The sequence below is a fragment of the Lissotriton vulgaris genome, chromosome 7, assembly GCF_964263255.1.
Source record: "Lissotriton vulgaris chromosome 7, aLisVul1.2, whole genome shotgun sequence".
In the NCBI taxonomy this organism is placed as follows: domain Eukaryota; kingdom Metazoa; phylum Chordata; class Amphibia; order Caudata; family Salamandridae; genus Lissotriton; species Lissotriton vulgaris.
In genome coordinates this window covers 775773120-775789763 of record NC_141695.1, presented here as the reverse complement: position 1 = coordinate 775789763, position 16644 = coordinate 775773120, and the positions used below count along the sequence as shown (strand labels likewise).

At 46.6% G+C, this 16644-nt stretch overlaps 1 protein-coding gene across 2 annotated transcripts in view; it reads left to right on the top strand.

Annotated features, from left to right (window-relative positions):
* The window catches only part of BAHCC1 (BAH domain and coiled-coil containing 1), a 332705-nt gene extending 318624 nt beyond the window's left edge, over positions 1 to 14081 (top strand). For both annotated transcript variants that reach the window (XM_086931009.1, XM_086931008.1), the window contains exons 26-28: positions 511 to 1613; positions 3199 to 3435; positions 12504 to 14081. In XM_086931009.1, the coding sequence (XP_086787135.1) occupies positions 511 to 1613; positions 3199 to 3435; positions 12504 to 12710 (1547 nt within the window). In that variant the 3' untranslated portion in view covers positions 12711 to 14081. The remainder of the gene's footprint in view (positions 1 to 510; positions 1614 to 3198; positions 3436 to 12503) is intronic.
* The last annotated feature ends 2563 nt before the right edge of the window (positions 14082 to 16644 follow it).

Below are 16644 nucleotides of genomic sequence, written 5' to 3'. Positions count from 1 at the left end.
GGAAGGTGCTGCATTTCTAATTGCCCCAGTCTTGTCACAGGGAAGGGAGGGAAAGACTCATGAAGATAGTCAAGGGAAATAGGCATCAAGCAGTTAAAAAATATCGAGTGATGAACTTCTCAGACTTGACAGCTGGAAGTAATATATCACACGAGGTGCAGTCAACCAGATTTTTAACTTCCTGACTCGTGCGTTTTGAATTGTTTTCGTTGTTTTCCTGATTTTAGGGATTAGCGGAAATGTAACTTGACACCATTACTTCTATAGAGATCTGTGCACAACCAGCAAGCCACAGGTTCCAAACTGTACTGCGAGCAATCGTGCCTTCATCCTTCTATGATTGATAACATGAATAGTATTGGGTCGAGTAATGGCATTCAGTTTTAATTATCTAGAGGATATTCCGTTTGTGCTATGCTTTATAGCAAAATTAATATTAATGAAATCATTTTAAAGTCCTGTAATGTATGTGAAGATTGTGTCTTTTTAACTCCTCCCTTTATTTCACAGGTAAAGCTGATCTTGTGAACTCTGGCTCCAGGTCCCTTCTTACAGCCGAACGCAGCAGCAGTCTCATGAGCTGGTCAGCAGTGGCTCAGACCAAGAGGAAAGCGGGAGGCAAGACCCCCAGCCTCCTGCAGAACCTCTTCCAGCTAAACGGCAGTGCCCGGCGGCTGAAGGTGAAGGAGGCTGCGTTCCCAGTGACCAGCATGGCTGCCCCCATCTTTGGCAATGGCTTCGGCGTGCACTCCTTCAGCAGCATTGCTAATTCCTACACCCGCTTCACCATGGGTACCCCCCTGACTCCTGCAGCAAAGCCTCTGCGGGTCAAACGGGCTGAGAAGGTGCAAGGCGACGAGGGTAAGAGCATGGGAAAGAAGCGGTCGACAGAGTACCTCATCAAGCTGGACCATGAGGGCGTGACCTCTCCCAAGACCAAAAATAGCAAAGCCCTGCTAATGTGTGCCAAGGATTTCAGCTTGAAAGCAGAGCAGTCGCTGCAGGGCCAGGGTTTCTCCCACCCTCCGCTGGTCGGGAAGGACAAGAAGTGCAGGACTCATGTGCCGGGTTTGCCGGTGGGCTTGGCCCTGCGCAAGTACTCTGGCCCATCACAGTATGAACTGAACTGCGACAGCGACTGCCACAGCTCCTATTCGGACATGGAGGAGGAGCGGAGCAACCAAGGGGATGGGGTGACTTCCAGGTACCTGAGTCGGCTCTCTGGTTCTTCGTCATCTTCCGGCTCCTCCAGCTCCTCGAGCTCTGGTTCTACCTCAAGCCTAAGCTCTTCGGACAATGAGGACTCATCTTACAGCTCTGAGGTAGAGGACTCCACGCTGCTGCTCCAGACCTGCCTTAGCCACCCTGGCGCCAGTCTGCTGACTCCTGCTGAGTCGCTGCACACCAAGAGCAGTGGGCCTCAGCGGTGCTTCGTTGCCAAGGCGACCGCTGTGGGTGGCCCTGCCAAGGTGAAGAGGAAAGAAGCCATGAGCTTCTCCAAAGTCAAGGAGTTGCCACGGCGACAGCGACTGCCATCCGTAGAAAACCGGCCAAAGATCTCTGCCTTTTTGCCAGCCAGGCAACTTTGGAAGTGGTCAGGCAACCCAACGCAGGTACGGTTATGAGCTCTTGTTTTATCTCTCTGAACACTAAACCAATTACATTACTGCCAATAAAGTTCTTTACTCCATAGTCAATAGGCCAGCAAAAAACACAATATCCCACATGACAAGTGAAATGATGCTGATAGGTCTGCCAATAATGTAATTGCTAATTTGTGATAGCAAAATGCCACTTCTGATATATCAGTAGCTCCATGGTCAAAATGCCATTCAAGAATATGACTACAATTCTAAACAAAAACACTGTCATAGCCGACATGCCATCCAATCACTTCACAGATAACACGTCAACCCATCACACCAAGAACTAAATTCCAGTCATCATTGAAGTGGACATGCAAGGCAATAACACCATAGGCAATGTTCTAACCAATACTCCCATTAATTAAATTTTTCGACATGACAACGTGGCTGAAATGCTAACTGAAGCCTGCGGCACCATGACTGATATATCAACCAGTACTATGCTAGGCCAGAACACAATAGACAGCATCAGCCCAAAACACCAAGACCAGCATCCCAGCCAATACCACTGTACTTGACATGCCAATCCATAATACATGGTCAACTTACCAGCCATACAAGCATGGCTCACATACGAGGAGCTAATACCACAGCCGACATTTTAGTCAAAAACAACAATGTTCGACATGCCACCTTATCACACCATTGCTTTCCTCATGAGGTACTACTTAGTTCAGATAAAATGAATGTAGAATTAGCCAGCTTTTCAAAGCTACAAGCGGTTGCCAGTAATGGCTATATAACTACAACATCAGTTTAATTACTGAATGATAATTACTGAATGGCCACTCTAAAAAATGCATTGCTATACCTTACTCAGCAAGTTCGAAATGCTGGCCCTCACTTTAAACTTATTAGGTTAGCCATCACCTGTTCCAATGTTCCAATATGCTATTAGGAAACAACTTGTCAGAATCTAGTAAGGACATTCAACACTATTAATATAGCCTTATAGGCCGCTGGTGAGGGCTATACTAGTTAAAGGCACTGAACCCGGCGAGGGCCTATAACAAGGGAGTGGGCTTTGGGTCTATAACTGGTATAGCCTGAGGCATAAGGGCTATACGGCTATTAGAACATTCCACCCACTGATGGTACAATGTTCTGAATATAAAAAAGAAACTAAGACAAACATTGAAATGTTGGAGCAGTTGGCCTATACCAGTCCGTATAAGCCTGGAGCTACTCCATTGTCTTCAAATCAACCCCCTCCTCTCCCCCCACCCAACATTTCGGTGTTCTAATCCTATTTACTAAGAGTGCTTTAAAGTTGTAAACCTATATTAGGACATTGGAATGTTGAGAGCCCCACTTAATACAACGGAGTGGCTCAGGGCGAATAATGGCCGGGACAGGCCTTCTGCTCCAACATTCCAACGTTTGTGTTTGTATTTTTCCCTTTTTAATTTAGAACATTCTGCCCTCAGTTGGTGGAATGTTTTAATAGCCTTATGGGCGATCTGTAGTAACAAGCGTTAATAAAAAAAAAATGCACTGTTTCATAAAAGAAGGAACATGACTGATGGAATATGTTTTATCTTCTTCTGTGCAGCGGAGAGGCATGAAAGGTAAAGCCCGGAAGCTCTTCTACAAGGCAATTGTGAGGGGAAAAGAGACCCTACATCTTGGCGACTGTGCTGTCTTCCTTTCAGCGGGGCGACCTAACCTGCCATACATTGGACGAATTGAGAGCATGTGGGAGTCGTGGGGCAGTAACATGGTGGTTAAAGTAAAGTGGTTTTACCACCCTGAAGAAACCAAACTTGGGAAGCGGCACAGTGATGGCAAGGTGAGACCAGACACTAGGGTGGTATTGCTAGCCCTGGTACATTCACTAGGGGAAAGATGGATCAGAGGGGGCAGATTATAGGTAGGCACATGAAGGTGCTGTCCTTTGGCAAAACTTTTAAGACTAAAGAATAGGGTCAACTTTGCTTTCCGTCCCTAACAGTTACTGCTTGTATTTTGCACTGTAGTTGTATTATATAGTGTTTCAAAAACTCGACGAGGCGCCAAAGTGCTTTTGTGTCCAGGCAACCACTGCTTCATTTTAGCTGGTGGTTGCACGTGGGCACCACCAACACTTAATTTTTGGGGACCTGCAGTTACTTTTCCTTATCAAACTTTGCTCCAAAGCAAACAAAGAGAAACAACAAAAATGGAGGAAAAGAGGAAGAACAGAAATTTGGAAAAAGAATGACAGAGGGAGAGAGCATGGATGATAAAGAACCTGCAAATTTTAAATAAAGGGGCAGGGAGAGTAGGGTGGTGAAAAAGATAGGCATGAGGTGGAATCAGGTCTACACACACTTGGTATTCAGCAATTTCTGCATTCATTAGCCTCGCCAACATTCTTGTGAGAAACGTGTTGGACACTGGCACTTATTTACAAATTAAGCACTGCTGGTAGCTCACTACTGTATGAGAGTGCAATAATTTGAAGAGTGCGCCTGTCACATGTTTTGATGCCATGCAGGAGTAGCAGAGTTGGGGATTTATCTATTTAGTTTCCTATTTAGGTATAAACATAAGGTAATAAGGAGTAAGGGGTAGTGCGTGCAGGCATTAGACGTAGGAGTATGGATGGATAGAAATTATGTGTGTGCAGTGTCCTATATATGAAGTGTTTTGTTGTATTTTGCCCTCAAACCATGTTGCAATACACGCGTAGTGACAGATAGGCATGAGAGTAGCATAATATCTTAAGAAAAGACATGCGGTCACATTTATCAAGATTTGGAATAGCGATTACCTAATTGCAATTTTCAGCAAATCACAATTTGGTAATTACTATTCCAAATGTATGAAACTCCAAGAGTTTTATTTAGTGATTCGTAGGGGCCCGCAAATCGACCTACCTCATTAATTTTAACGAGGCTGGTCGCACTTTAACACTCCTTAGGAATCGCTTAAATCATAGGGATTGTGGCCTGCAAGGGAGAGCCGACCACCATGTCCATGATTGCTTGTAAATAAAGCAGGCTTTTTTTTTTTTAAATGAAGCCCGTTTTTTTCAAAGTAAACGGGTTACATTAAAAAACAAAAATGAAAAGTTTTATTTTTATTTTTTAAGAGTAGGCAGTGGTCCATGGAACCACTCCCTGCTCTAGAAAAACGTTTTGCCACCATTTCCAAAGGGGAAGGGAACCCTTAGGAACCCCTTCAAATTTGCGAATGGACTACCACTAACTTGAAGTTGGTGGTAAATTGCGAATGTTTTCTGACTGCATTCACTGTCATAAAACATTCATACATGCCGCTGCGATTCGCTATTTGGAAGGATTCCCTGAACACGCCCCTTCCAAATACCGAATAGCTAACCCATTTTGCGATTCGGTAACAGGTTACTGAATTGCAAAATAGGGGTTGATTAATGTAAATAGCCTTTTTTGCATTCGCAAATAGGCCTAGTTTGCGATGGCAAAATTGATTGATTCTTGTGGCCATGGTCTTGTAAGCATGCCGATACCTTGCAGTTGTGGATCTATCTGTATCATGCAGTTTTACCCCTACCGAACATGGGATAAATACAGTCTCCACTGATAAGGAGAATGTGAGTTTATGTATGTGTGCCTTCATGCTGGAATGAGGTTTCTTCTTGTAAGTAAATTAATCATCGATTTAAGATATGTCGCATTTCTATGGACCTGATGAAGGCCACTTGACCGATTTCTAACTAAAATCGGCCATAAAATGTAGACCTACAGTAATTCAATGCAGGAGTATTAATCATTTATATGCGTCACCCTGTATTTATTCTTACCAGAGGACCCTAATAATAAAGACATCACTGGGTCAGATATTAGATAGTTTTAATCGTAAATTGCTTCACTAGATCTCCTGAGTTTACTATATCAAGAGTTCCCTTCTAGCTTGAGCCCATTCAGATGCACTGCCCTTCTGGACGAAGAACTCCAGGATGAAGCATGCCAGAAAGAGTATGTGGGTGAAAGCCCTTTTAAAGACATATCGTAAGCATCAGTAGGGGTTAGTCGCATATTGGATCTGGCAATCAGATTTTCTTTCACCATAATCGTGCTGGCTACATATGTATTGTTTTGCAGCGTGAATCTTTCTGGATTCACTATGCTGTGCATTATTCCGCGGTCTAGTGGTTGGGTCCGGAATCATAGTCTTTTCTTTCTTTTTTTTTTCGTAGCCCAGGTGGCCGTCGACATCCCACCTTCTGGTGTACTTCCTGTGACGTCGGCATGCTTCCTGCGGAAACTCCCACCTTTGGGCGCCATCTTCAGATTCTTTTTTCCGCCGTTGGGTCTGGATCGTCACCGAGAGGCTCCAGAGTTTTTGGAGGAAAGAAGAGGAAAAAGACTAATTCTACACAAAAAAAGATTAGAGAAGTCACAGAGGAACAAGATCACTGAGCCGGGACGACGAAGAAGGAGGAGAACTTCGAGAACTTCGACGTCCAACGGAGAATGCACACACAGGGGGCCCCCTGAGCACAGGAATGGACAAAACACCTTTTAAATTCTGCCGTAACAGCCCCCATAAATACGCGCAGAAGGACCAGCACCCGGTCTGCAACCTCTGCCTACCGGTCGACCACAAGAGCAAGGATTGCAGCGCCTGCTCCGTCTTCGCCCCGAAGACACTCAGGGTTAGAGAGAGACAGAGAAGAGCCAACTACACCATGCAAGGCAAAGGCCAACCTCCGTCGCTGCGGGACCTGGGCCTCTCCAGCGACGAAGAGGACAACATCGCCGAGGGACCAGATGACTACACGGTCGTCGAGACCGAAATGGAGAGAAAGAAGAGAAGGCTCGAGGCTGAAATGGATAACACCCTGCAAAGGAAGAGAGAGTTCGATGAGAAAATGAAAAGGTTCACGATCCTGTCGAAACCGCCACCGCCGATCGTTGAAATAGAAGAGGAAGAGGAGTTCGACGCCGAAGAGACGCCGAAAACTCCCGACCCCCAGGAACACCTAGAGGAAGAGGGCCTATACTATGACGAGGAAGGCGACGATGACCAGGGAACGAGTTTTGGCTCGGCATCATCAATGGCACAGACCTCGACGCCGAAAGCCCAGAAGAGCCCGTGGAGATGTACCCTTCGAGGCCTTCGCCGCCAGATGACATTGGGGCCTACAACATGGTCATCAGGAATGCGGCAACGGCTTATGGAGTCAAACTGGAGGAATAAAAACCAAAGGTATGATTCTTCTTAGAGACCCTGCTCCCCACTCAAACAAGGAGTCAATTCCTCCCCATGCTCCCAAGTGTCCTGGACCAAGGGAGGGAGGCATTCAAAGACCCAGCAACCTGCAGGTCTGTCACACCTAGGACGGAGAAGAAATACAAGCATTCCTCTAAGGACCCCCCCTACATCCAGGGATCTGTCATGGCAGACTCCATTATTGCTTCAGAAAAAGGGGGGTGGTGATAAACAGAGTGTCTGAATTAAGCAGACCACTCTAACCCAGTCCAAAGATCAGGGCTTGATCCATCACCGTTATTTATCTCACTGCACCATCCCAGCTCAGAACCTGGCTATATGCAAATCAGTCTGTCCCTGGCCCAGTGCATCATGGGAACAGGGCAGACTAAACTACCAAGCCAATTCTTCCCAGGCACTCCACACCACTGGAGTCAAGCTAGCCGGGCTGATGAGAGGTGTTACCTCGAAGCTGGTCCGGTCCTCGGATGCTTGATTCCGTTCTGGGAAGGACATGGCTTTTGTAGTTCGAACTGGACTGTTCCCATGGGGCACAGGGTCAGAGCTGATTTGCATATCGCCATTGTCTAACCCGGGGTGGTGTGGAGTGCAAAGAAACGATGGATTTGGGCCCAGATCTTTGGACTGGGGTGAATGTGTGACATTGATCCACATTCTGTCCATCACCTGTTTTGTTTGCAATCGACTCCATTATTGCGGCAACAGCCAGGAAAAGGGCAAACGTGCCAACAACCTCAGACCCACCACCAGACAAAGAAAGTAGGAGGATGGACCTAACTGGGAGGAAAGTAGAGAGGAATGCAGCTGTACACTGGCGCATTGCAAACTCCAACACCCTACTAAACAAACACCAGGACCAGCATTGGGACGAGGTCGGAGAGCTGCTCAAGCTCCTCCCTGAGCAATACCAACAAAGAGTGTCACACCTGGTGGAGGAAGGCAAACATTTAGCAAATTCTTGCCTGAAATCAGCCTTGGATGGGGGTGACACATCCAGCAGGCTTATGATGATCGGGGTCACAGAAAGAAGGCATGCCTGGCTGAGGATCTCAGACTTCAAGCCGGAAGTACAGAACAACATTCTGAACACTCCCTTCAATGGAGAAACACTGTTTGGGGCAACAGTGGATGAAAAACTCACCCAGCTCACGAAAGAAAATGAGACCGCAAGGTCCATGGGGGCCTTACCATTCAGAGGAATGAGAAGGGGTACCCCGACACGGAGACCAAACGGAAGGGGGGAAAACCAGCCGGGAACGTCACACCAGGCATTCCAGCAGGCCTACCAGGGCGACAATCAAGCACAGCAGGGCCAGCAAAAACAAACCTGGCAGTACCAGCCTTGTCGCCAGTCCTTTCGCGGGACGGCGAATGGACGAGAGCAAACAAGAAGAGGGGGCCAGCAACCCACCTCAAAGTGACTCCGTCCCGCAAAGCGTACCCACCCACACGACCCCTCCAAGGGTGGGACACAACAAGGTCAACAAAAGAGGGTTACACGGACCAAACATCAACGAACATGTAACACCAGTAGGAGGCAGGCTAAAACATTTCTTCCAGGAATGGAAGAAGATAACTACAGACAAATGGATACTCAACATCATACAGTTTGGATACTGCATAGAACTGGAAAAGAAACCACCAAACAGAAAACCAAAATGGAAGGCGCACTCAGCAAAAGAACTAGTGCTACTCATAGAGGAAGCACAAGAACTCCTCCAAAAGGAGGCCATCGAACCAGTTCCATTCAGAGAAAGAAACAAGTGAGTGTACTCAAACTATTTCCTAGTACCAAAAGTGGACGAAACACTAAGACCCACCCTGGATCTAAGGTTCCTAAACCAATACATAAAGACAAAAAAATTCAAAATGACATCCCTACAAGAGGTCATTCCTCAGATAAGGGACGGAGACTTCATGTCCACCATAGACCTCAAAGATACCTACCTACACAATCCCATGAACAGGCAGCACAAACATCTGCTAAGATTTACCATCAACAAAGAACACTACCAGTTCACAACCCTAGCCTTCGGACTAAAATCTGCACCAAGGGTCTTCACCAAATGTCTCGCCGCTGTGGCAGCGCAAAAACGGAGGGAAGGAATTCATGTATACCCTTACCTCGACGACTGGCTAGTAAAAGCAAGTTCCCACAGGACATGCACAGCGGGTAACAGAAACACTGTCAAGCCTGGGATTCTCGATACTCTGGTTCCTCAATGGAACCAGATCAAGTGAAGATCTTCCTAGGTGCACAGATCAACACCATACAGAGCAAGCTGTTCCCCAGCGACTAGAGAACACTTTCCCTACTGAAGGAGACACGTCACTACCCGAAGGGGTGAGCTCTGACAGTGAGGACAGTGAGCAAGATCATGGGGTTGATGGCGTCCTGCATACACCTGGTCCCCAATATACGGCTCCACATGAGACCATTCCAGGAACGGCTGCAAACACAATGGTCACAAGCTATAGGAAGTTGGGAAGATCTAGTGGTTGTAACGCATGCAGTGCAGGAGGAGATAACGTGGTGGAACAAGGAGAACATAACAAAAGGGAAGCCTTTAACAGCACCAACCCCAACGGTGACCATCACCACAGACGCATCCCAGAGGGGATGGGGAGCACATATGAACAAGCTCAAGGTGAGGGGTCTGTGGACTCCACCAGATGCGGTCAGACACATCAACTACCTTGAACTTAAGACCGTGCTCCTCGCCCTGAATGCCTTCCACAAACAACTGTACAACCAGAGAGTGTTGATATAAACAGACAACACAACAACAATGTTCTACATCAACAAACGGGGAGGAACACAATCAGTCGCTCTATCCAACCTAGCCCAGGAAATATGGAGATGGGCCATTCCACTCAAAATAGACTTACTAGCCATACACCTACCAGGAAAGGACAAAGTGGAAGCAGGCATGCTCAGCAGACAGACATCAGTGTCCCACGAATGGGAGCTCAATGCACAGGAAACGCAAAGGATATTCAGGAGGTGGGGAACACCAACAATAGACCTATTTGCAACACGCCAGAATGCAAAATTCCAGTACTTCGCATCCAGGCAACCAGAGGAACAATCCCAGGAGAATGCCCTATGGATAAGCTGGTCAAAAACATTTGCCTACGCTTTTCCCCCCCGATACCACTGATACACAGGGTACTCATCAAGTGCAGAACCAGCAACATGACACTGATCCTGGTGGCACCACAGTGGGCAAGGCAGACCTGGTACTCACAAATAATGGAAATGGCACAGGGACCACCCCACAAGTTCAGGAAAAGAAAAGACTTACTCTCCATGCAAAACGGCGAAGTACTACACCCAGACCCACAGAGCCTCAGCCTAGCTACATGGCTACTGAAGACATAGAGTTTGCACATCTAAGACTACCCGAGAGCACACTGCGGTGCTATTGAAGGCAAAGAGACCTACCACACGAAGGTGCTATGCGGCAAAATGGAAAAGGTTCACACAATGGTGCAGCAAGGAGAAGCTACACAAGAAAATGACAAGGGAATCAACGGTGCTAAAATATCTAACACACTTGCTGAAAGCAAAACAAAGTTAATCCTCGCTAAGAGTACACCTATCAGCGATAGTAGCCTACACAAGAGGAGAGACAGGAAAGAGCTTCTTTACATCACAAGTAGTTAGATTCCAGGAAGGGGCAAAAAGGATCGCACCACCTAAAAGCATTCCGCCACCGGCATGGAACCTGAATTTAGTCCTAACAGAGCTTATGAAAGTGCCCGTTGAACCCATTCATAAGGCTTCACTACAAATGCTCACAATGAAGACAGCCTTTCTGGTGGCAATCACCTCGCTGCGCAGGGTAAGCGAGCTGCAAGCGCTGACGCTACAAGAACCCTACATCCAAATACACAAGGACAGGGTGGTAATGAGAACAGACCCACATTTTATGCCAAAGGTGGTGTGAAGGTTTCACATGAACCAGACAATACAAATACCGAGCTTCTTTCAGAAACCATCCACTAGTGCAGAGAGGGCACTGCACACTCTGGACGCTAGAAGGGCAGTAATGCATTACATGGAAAGAACGAAAGAGCACAGGAAGACAAACCAGTTCTTTGTGTCCTTCGCAACCAGTTTCCTGGGTAGACCAGTAACAAAAGACACCATCGCATGATGGACCACACAAACTATACAATTCTGCCACAAATAGGTAGGGCAAGAACTAACAGAGGGGGCACAAGCCCACTCGACCAGAAAAAAGGGAGCGACAATAGCCTTCCTGGCTAACACACCCTTTCAAGACATATGCCTGGCGGCAACATGGCCTTCAGAGCACACGTTCACAAAGCATTACTGCGTTGATATACAAATGAACAAGGAAGCACAAGTAGGACAGAAGGTGCTTCAACACGTATTCAATAACCAAAGCTCATCTTCCACCCAGCCACCACAAACATAACAAACTGCTACAAAGTCTATGCACCGCATAGTGAATCCAGAAAGATTCATGCTGCAAAATGAATAGTTTCTTACCTTTCGGTGTAGTTTTGCAGCTTGAAGATCTTTCTGGATTCACTAGCGAACCCACCCACCTCCGCCAGAAAGATGAGGCAGGAGAAGAAGGTAAAAATACAAGGTATCAAGTACAAACAGACACTTTAAGAGACAAAGTGATAAATCATTTACTTTAAGGTAGAACTTGAAAACATTGCCAAGGATTCACGAACAGATCACAAAAACAAGAGAAAAAAGATTCCGAAGATGGCGGGAGCTTCCGCAGGAAGCGTGCCAACGTCACACGAAGTACACCAGAAGGTGGCACACCGATGCCCACCTGGGCTACGAAAAAGAAAAGAAAGAAAAGACCATGATTCCGGACCCAACCACGAGACCGCGGAATAATGCACAGCATAGTGAATCCAGAAAGATTTTCAAGCTGCAAAACTACACCGACAGTTAAGAAACTATTCGTTACTTGTAGAGCAAGAGGAACAGTAGCCAAAATTTTACTAGCAGTTGTTGGGTCAGACGTCCTAGCATGGGCTAGGGTAGCTGTGCCACCCAGCCCTATCAATGTTTTTGGTCTATATTTCTTGTCATTCAACAAAACAGATCATGACGCCACATGCCAATGCAGGCCTGGTATTGTCAGTGTGCCAGAAATCTATGACATTCTGCGCAAGATTTTGGAGCAGGTGTCTAGATGTGGAACTGAACTGAGTGAATCTCCTGTAAAACAATGAAACATGACAGTGAAAATTGTTAAGCGGTAATGCAAGTTTTTGTCATTCTAATGCCATATTGTAGCCTTTTTCCCCATTGCATTTCTACACTGTGGTTGTTGACATTTAATTTAGTGTATTTCTGCAGTCTGACTTCACTCTAGATGTACCACCGTGCCTCATTTTCAGAGGCATCGACTTGTGAGGAAATCTTCTAACATTTTACACACACCAGCATAGTCCTACCAACATCCCAGAGGCACCATGTCGCCATGGATAGTTAGGGGCTGGAGGTGAGAGGTCATATTGCACTTGGGTAGAGGTAAACACAGGAGTGGGTGTCAGGCCTGATTAGACTTTGTCAATGTGGGGGTTGATAATGGAATACTGAAGAATGCAGTAATGATGATCATTGTAGTCTCTGCTGACAAATGTGTCCTTCCATTCCCATAGAATGCCCTCTACCAGTCCTGCCACGAGGATGAGAATGATGTGCAGACGGTCTCACACAAGTGTCAGGTGGTGAGCCGGGAGCAGTATGAGCAGATGACAAGGAGCAAACGGTTCCAGGACCGGCAAGATCTCTACTACCTGGCAGGAACATACGACCCTACTACGGGGCGGCTGGTGACAGCTGACGGAGTCCCGGTCCTCTGCTGAAAGCTCCCCCCAAAAAACACAGGACCTGGTGCTCATTTCTATAAAGACTTTTTTGTATATTCACATCTGGAATATCCGTTCAGCGTCTGTTGCTGCCCTAGGACCGCAAACCTCTTTACCTTGGTGAGGGGCAGTGCATGCCGCCACCGAGCTGCGACTGGCCCTCTTTTTCAACACTACAAACAATCACATGATAAAATTCACTATTGCAGAATCAACAGAGCATTTCTATTGGATGCAACTTACTCACAGAACTCACAGATTATGCACCCCAATGGAACATTGTTTTGGTTATCCATGGCCATCTGTAGTCAGTTTTGACCTTTCATGCAGCAAGTCCGGAAAACGAGTGACAAAGAACAAAACAAAAGAGACAGGAAATATGCTGTTTCAGCATTACAAGTTGTATTATTTTGCAATGCAGTATATCCCACTGGACTCTGTTGTACCCTGTAATCCCAAAACCACTCCCAAGTTCAGATGGGAATGGTTGAAGGTGGGGACAGGAATTTCCCGCTGCTCAGTCTGCCCTTCATGGAAGGCGAGGCACAAAGAAGCCAAATATGCAACAAACAAATACAACAAAATAAAAACCCTTTCCTCCCTTTCTTGTACTCCTCGAATCCAACCCAGCATCTTTTCAATCAAGGCTTTTCCTAGGAAGAGGGGGCTGCTTCATTAAACGGGGTGCAGTACTCAGACAAGCATCTTCTCTGCCCACTCGCCCTCAGAAATGACTTCTCAATGCCTTTTTTGCCTCCCGAAGAGAACTCTCCCTCATCTAGGGGCGGTGGGGTGAGGGTGCAGCCTCTGCAAGCAAGCCATACTCTTCCGCTCGTACCTCCGTTTTCAACCACGCAAAAAAAGAAACAAAAAACTCACACACAAAAAATCAGGTCTAACTTGTATTTATTCGCAATGTAAATATCGTATTTCTTCAAAGAAATTTTATGGAAAGAATTTTTTTTGTTTCTTTGTGATTTAATTTTTTACTGCACTGTGTTCTCTCTACCCTCTTCCCTTCCCGTACCCTCTACCCCATCCAGAATTGGCCTCGCCGAGTGAAAAAGAAGTTTGTGCATAACGTTAAAAAGGGGCCATTAGATTATAAATTATTCAAGCTGCCCTTTGCGATTTTACAAATCATTTTTATTATGTTGACCCATCATTTTTGTTGATGGCAGGGTCTTCTCGTAAACATTTTTTTAAATTTTAAAATGAAGGGTGGGAGGGAAATGTAAAATGCTCCTATGGAAGAAAAAAAAAGTAAATATTATACAAAGATATATTATATTACTTGGGACGAGGCGTTTCCTTTCTTATGTGGCAAACGCCAGCCATATTTATGTAAGCCTCTGTTTTAAAAAAAAAGGAAGAAAATTTATATATATAATGGTGAAAGACGGACTTCGTTGTAGAGAGCGAGAGGGTTGTTCCTCGTCCCCAGTTGTGCGCAGGCGCCCCCCCTCCCATGCTCGCCACTGGTGTGGGTGGCGCAAAAGACTGTGGCCACACCTATCTCCAACAGAAAAATCCCTTCCCGCTGTCCCCAGCTTCCTCTACCACCCCAGGCTTTCGAACTTTCAATGCGCTTTAGAGAAGCTGCAGTTCTGTTCTTGTATTTTGTAAAATATCTATAAAAGTAAATAAATATATTTATTTAACATACGCGGCCTCCAGTTTCATTACCGAAGTCCATCCATACATTGGAACTGTCTTACTGAATGTGGTGGGAATAAAATCTGTAACTTCTGGGTCTGACATAGATGAGTAAAAATTGAGTAAAATAAAAGACAGGGAGAGGGTGTGTAGAGGCTGCACTTCAGTATTACTGCAGTCCCCGAACTTGGTAAACTAATTTGGACTGCTTTTACTTTTCTGCTGACAATATCAGAGTAAATCCACGCCCCTGAAGTGAGAGATTTACTCTAAATGAGTGTACGTTGCCAAACATCTGTTATATGTTGAATGTAGTTTTGAACTATCACTGCTTCTTAGGAATTTTCACATGTAGTTTTCTGTTAAAATGTGAGGACTCTGGTGTTTACACAACTATTGGTTTCCATTCTAGGAGGACAGTATTGCTTCAGTTAGACCTGGGCTTCAGTTTTGGTAATGTCCAGAATTCAATACACAAATAAGTGTGACTGCAGCTTGCAATGATCGATTGTTTCGTTCCATGAAGATAAAGAGAGATTTTTTTTTTTTTGTGAACCTTTATTTGTAGCACATGTGATTACAGGTATGGGCCTACAACCATCACGACCGGCCGCTAGACAAAACCAAAACATTGCAAGCAATATGCATAGTTGTGACAGTTCAGAGCCCAGGATAGTAAAATAACAGTACACAGTTTGTAAGCGGACACAACAGCTTAAATCAGGATTTAAAAGGTTCATTTTCAAATAAAGAACTAAGGAGAAGTGCTGCACAGTCGCAGCCAGTCACGCAATAGTGTGCGAATCAGGATATCAGGATCAGTAGCAATACGGGGGGCAGCAGGGGATAAGATATACATAACAGGAGAAGTGGAAGCACAACCCCATCGTGTAACAAGTCGAAACCCCGCCCCTCAACTCCAAACACACCGCGAGGAACATGGGCGACGGTGACACTAAAAGAGAAGAAAGACTAAAGGGCCATAGAAACAAATACTAATCTAACACCCATCCTGCAACCCCCCACCCTGCACACCCGCAGAAGGCCATGGCCTACCCCCCAGCCGCGTGCCTGTCGCCCTAATAGAACCCGAAATATAGAAAGATATGGAAAGAAAAGAAAAGAAGAAAAAAAAAAGCGGAGGAGGGCCCTCATCGTGCCGCCTGGCCCCACCCTTCACCCCTACACTTCGAAAATCCCAAGAAGGAAACAATACCATAAGGAAGAATAACAAATCCCGAGCACAAAAACAATGAAATATCGATTGAAGATACCCACTGCACCGTCTGTCAGCAATAAAGCAGATAGATTGTAATCCACCTCATCCCTGACCCTGTCTGGCAGTAGTACCGCCCGAAGTCCTCTTGTTAAACAATGTAAAGCACAGTCCTGAGGTTCCAAACAGTATAGATGAGCCCTGATGGGGCGAAGCCATAAAAGATCATAGTAATCCAAATCTATCCAAATATAGATAGCAAAGATCAGGCAACAACAACGCCGGTCCCATGAACCTCCCAAAGCTGGCAAATAATAACATCATCCAGGAGAGGAGAGTCAAACAGTCTGGCCTCCGCCGCGACACAACCAAGTCAGTCCAAGGAGGAAAACAGCGCTCCACCCCCAGCTGCCAGCCGGACATGTGTCCCAAGGATACATCCATACGAGCCATCTAGACGGTCCGCGCGGGCACGGGAGCCCGGTCTTCAAGTGACCCAAGGTGCCCCCGAGGGTCTGAAACCTCCTCCATGGACACAGCAGCAAGTTCATTGGCCGACCGCAGGAATAGGACCGTGGCCGCCATAGATGGCGAAACAGCAATGGTGTCCATCCTTGCACCCAGGTCTCGGACATGGCAATCCATGGTCTCGTGCAAAACTGTTAGGGCAGCCAACACGTCCCAGGGTGTGAACTCCGTCGTGCGTTGCGGACATCCCGGCCCCATCCTTTCAACAGCCGCCCAACCTGGACGTGAACCGTAGAGCGGGGCACCAGCCGCCATCTTAATCCAGTCGGCCCCGTCCCTCTTCACCATATTCAGGGACCCGGCCTTACTGTGAGGGCACCGCGGGATGCGTCCCCAGGGCAAACGAACTGTGGGGCAGGGTTCAGAAAGGAGAGCCACCAAAAGGCTAAAGTCCTGCAGGGCCCCGGGAGTCGCCCGCCTATGTCGGGGGCAATCCTTGGCTATGCCCGGGCAACAGAATTTGGGGAGGGGGCTGGAGTCATGCGCCCCCTCCGATCCTGCACCACCACACTGCCCCTCAAGGGTCCCCGA